Below are 4,192 nucleotides of genomic sequence, written 5' to 3' on the forward strand. Positions count from 1 at the left end.
AATACTATATCAAAATACTATACAGATTATAAAAACTCATTTACCTCTCACCATAGTAAAAGTAATTATTAAAATCTCTGCCAAATTAAGCACACCTGAAATCAGATGCCAGCGGATACACAAGCCAAACACCTAAAACAAAAAAATTTTATTGTGTCATACTTACATTACATCATCATCAGTAACAAGTCAATGAAATCTTTTTAATATATATATATAATAAAAATATTTTTTTATTAATTATGATGGGATAAATGAATCTAAAAAATATAATTTTATTGATTGAAAACGTTATGTAAGCAATATAACTAGTGCATTCTAGATTTTTTTTTTTTTAACTTGAAAACAACCAAAATGTGAGAGAAGTAGCGCCTACACCATGTGCATTAGACCACCCAATAAAAGCTCGACATGGTCATTTGAAAACCAGCTTGATCCACTCGACGACGTGGCCCCCGCACCCCTCCTAAATAAAACGACAACCAACTAAAACTCCCTCCCATTAGAATTAGAAGCACCCACGCGCATTCCCCACCCCCAAAACCACCACCGTCATGCTCGCCGGAGACTCTCCCCATCATCTCCGGCGACTCACTTCGTAAATCTAAATCTCAACAATCTTCAGATTAAAATTTTCACAACACTTCTTTTGATATGTCGTGGCAGCTCCTCATCGCATCTTTCGCGGTGTTGGCGGCGGCACAGACGGGCCCGACGGAGGACACGACGCTGCTGTCGCCGTCCCCGCCGAGCGGCGGCATGGCGGTGTCGTTCCGTCCGAGCGTGGCTGTCGTGATCGGCATCTTCGTGATCATGTTCTCCCTCACCTTCCTCCTCCTTATGTACGCCAAGTTCTGCCACCCCGCCGCCAACCTCTTTGCCTCGCCGGCCCTCCACCCCGACGACGCCGCCGCCGTCGCCGTCGGAAGCGGCGGACTCCGCAGTTCCTCCGGCATCGACAAGACCGTCGTCGAATCGCTCCCGTTCTTCCGATTCTCCGCCCTCCGCGGGGACCGCGGCGGGCTGGAGTGCGCCGTCTGCCTGTCCCGCTACGACGACGCCGAGCTGCTCCGCCTGCTGCCCGGCTGCCGGCACGCGTTCCACCTGGAGTGCATCGACCGCTGGCTCGACGCCCACTCCAGCTGCCCTCTCTGCCGGACCAAGATCTCCGCCGCCGCCGCCGCCCGCTTCAACCAGTCCGGCCGCTTCGACAGCGGCCGCGACCTCCTCGGCCTCTTCGTCGAGCGAGAGCCCGAGGCCGCCGGCGACCTCCGCCGCTCCTCGTCGCGCTTCAGCATCGGAGGCAGCTTCCGGAGGACCGCCGCCGCTGCCGCCAACACCACTCCCCCTCCCAAATTCTCGAGCAACAACAATTATTGCACGCTCCGGGAAGCGGCCGACGAAGGCGGCGGCTCGGAGCAGATATTCGACAAGTTCAAGCACAAGATCGTCGTCTCCGACGTCGTGTTCCAGAGCCGGTGGAGAGCGCCCGCGGGCGAGAGCGTTTTAAAGATCAGAGAAGAGATGGAGAGGAAGAGACTGCTGGAATCGAAGGCGACCAAGATGAGCCGGGCGGCAGGCGGAGATTCTGCGCCGACCGACGGGTGGAATTCGACGGCGATGATATCGCCCGGGGCAAGGTCGATGTCGGAGATCACGAACCTTTCGAGATTCCGAGGGGTGAGGGATCTCGCGGGGGGGTCGGCGGAGGAGAAGGTGCACCGGCTGTGGCTGCCGATCGTCAGGCGCACCGTGCACTGGTTCGCAGGCAGGGAGCAGAGGCCGCCACCGTCACCGTCACCGCCACTGCCACTGCCCCCGCCGCCGCCGGAATTGGGGTCAGCTCATAGCAAGGAGGTAACTGATCTGGGTGCAATAGTTTAATTCAGGGTAAAATGTATGCTTGTAAACAATTTAGTTAAAAATTTTTCTGTATACTGCAATTTCGTCTCTGATCACTCAAAATTTATAGAGATTTTTTTGAAAATTATGGTGAGTAAATTAACTTACGTGAAAGGCCATATTACATGACAAGCTAATTAATCACAGTAACATGGGTTACAAAACCAGTAATAATTTTTGTACAGATGATCAAAAGCCTATGATTTATTTTGTAATGCTAGAGATCCAATTAATTTATTTGATTGATTGAGTTATTGTTTTGTGGATATAATTGTAGAAAACGTTAAGTGTTATTAGAATTCTTCGACTAATTGATTGGCCTTTTCTTTTCTCAAGTGGATTGGGTGTCACAATATTGTTTACATGATTAAACAATGACTTAATCAAATGATGACATCTGTATAACAACTAATCCATCAATTTGGATTTATGAATTTTTCTTAGGTTTGGCTATTAATTTTTTAGAATATTTGTTTACTTTACTAATCCGTACATTTGATTTACGAAAAAGTCTAAAGTTACCGAATAACAGAAAATTCGTATAAATTTCTGGTCTCTAAAGCAAAATCTCCAGAACAAAATTTTGTTCACAAAGAAGTTTTTGAAATTTTTTTTTTTAACATCTATATGGATTATAAGAATGCGTTTGTTTCTACTAATAAAAGAATAATTCAAAATGGGTGAAAATACTGTTGGTTTAAATGGATCAGTATCTTTGTATTGTTGCGAGAAGCCAGATTGAGCTGAATCAGATTCGAAATGGCATGAGGTTGTATTGAATCGAATCATGTTCGACATGACATGAGGTTGGCTGGACCGAATCACAATCAAAATTTGTAGATATTATATCTGTATATTTTATTAATTGATTGCTGATGCTAGTTTTAAAGTTCCGGTTCCTTTCAAGCCTAGTATTGCTCTTTTGACATTTTGAAGTTGGTAACTTTTATCATAATTTAATGGTTCAAAGGTGAATATTAAAATGGTTTTTATCATATATATATATATATATATATATATATATATATATATATATATATAGAATTAGGCTGGAATACTATTAATAGTAAAACACTCTTTTTGCTATCAAATTTTTAACTCTTGGATGAAAAATTGTAGGGTTTGGATGATATTAGTCGGTTAGAGTTGAGTGGTCCTCCTAGGGTTTAGTGGTCCCCACTGGGTTATAGTATTTAATCCAATAGTTAAAATAATGAAAAGAGTTGATCCAAAGACTAAAAAACTGGTAGCAACAATGAGATTTTTCTACTAATAGTAGCCCAGTCAACTCCATATATATATATATATATATAGAGTGAGGTACTATGCTATCGGAAGTACGGAGCCTTCCGTGCTTCCAGCTCGTTTTCGATGTTGCGGACATTCGAATCGTCGATCGGCTCCGTTAAACTTGATCTAGAGTATTTGAAGTACCTAGAAAATAAATTTTATTATTTTTCGATATTATTTGCTAATGATCGAATGGGCTCAAAATCAACAATTTCATATGCCGTAGTGAGCCATTTGCAAGTTTAACGGTGTAGAAATATCCAAATCCGTGAAATTTTGATAGAAAATTCTTTATACTATATAAACAAGATCAATATCTTTGATTTAAAATTTAATGTCATATTATTACATTTTGTAAGATTTTTATTTTCAGCCATTGATTTTGAGCCTCTCGTTCACTAGGCAAAAGATATTGTAAAATCATAAAATTTATTTTCTAGATACTTCAAATACTCTAGATCAAGTTTAACGGAGCCGATCGACGATTCGAAAGTCGCATATCGAAAACGAGCTGGAAGCACGGAAGGCTCCGTGCTTCCGATAGCATAGTAACCTCACTCTATATATATATATATATATATATATATATATATAGGGACTAGGAGCTAGGCTGGTATACTATCGGTAGCACGGAGACCTTCGTGCTACCAACTTGTTTTCAATAGTTCGGCTTCAAATTGACGATCGGTTCGTTAGACTTGATCTATACTATTGAAAGTATTGGAAACTAATTTCATAATTTTTTGGCATCATTACTTATCAACGAGTAGTCTAAAAAGTGAACGGTTTAAAATAAAAATCTCATAAAAAATGATGATAAAAGACTTGAATTTAAGATCAGAAATACTGATCTTACTTTAAATAGTGAAAAAGAATTTTCTATAAAAATTTCATCAAATTTGAATTGTTTTACACCGTTAAATTCACAAACGCATCAAATCTACCATTAAAATTATCAAGTTTGAGATCTTTGGATCACTAGCCAAATGATGTCAAAAAA

The 4,192-nt window shown here is 41.5% G+C and overlaps 1 protein-coding gene across 1 annotated transcript; it reads left to right on the top strand.

Annotated features, from left to right (window-relative positions):
- Positions 323–1,884, top strand: LOC109717122 (E3 ubiquitin-protein ligase ATL42-like). Its single transcript, XM_020242798.1, has one exon. It carries the CDS (start codon positions 655–657, stop codon positions 1,882–1,884), a length of 1,230 nt encoding a protein of 409 aa, XP_020098387.1. The 5' UTR covers positions 323–654.

This window comes from Ananas comosus, linkage group 11 (assembly GCF_001540865.1).
Source record: "Ananas comosus cultivar F153 linkage group 11, ASM154086v1, whole genome shotgun sequence".
NCBI classification, from domain to species: domain Eukaryota; kingdom Viridiplantae; phylum Streptophyta; class Magnoliopsida; order Poales; family Bromeliaceae; genus Ananas; species Ananas comosus.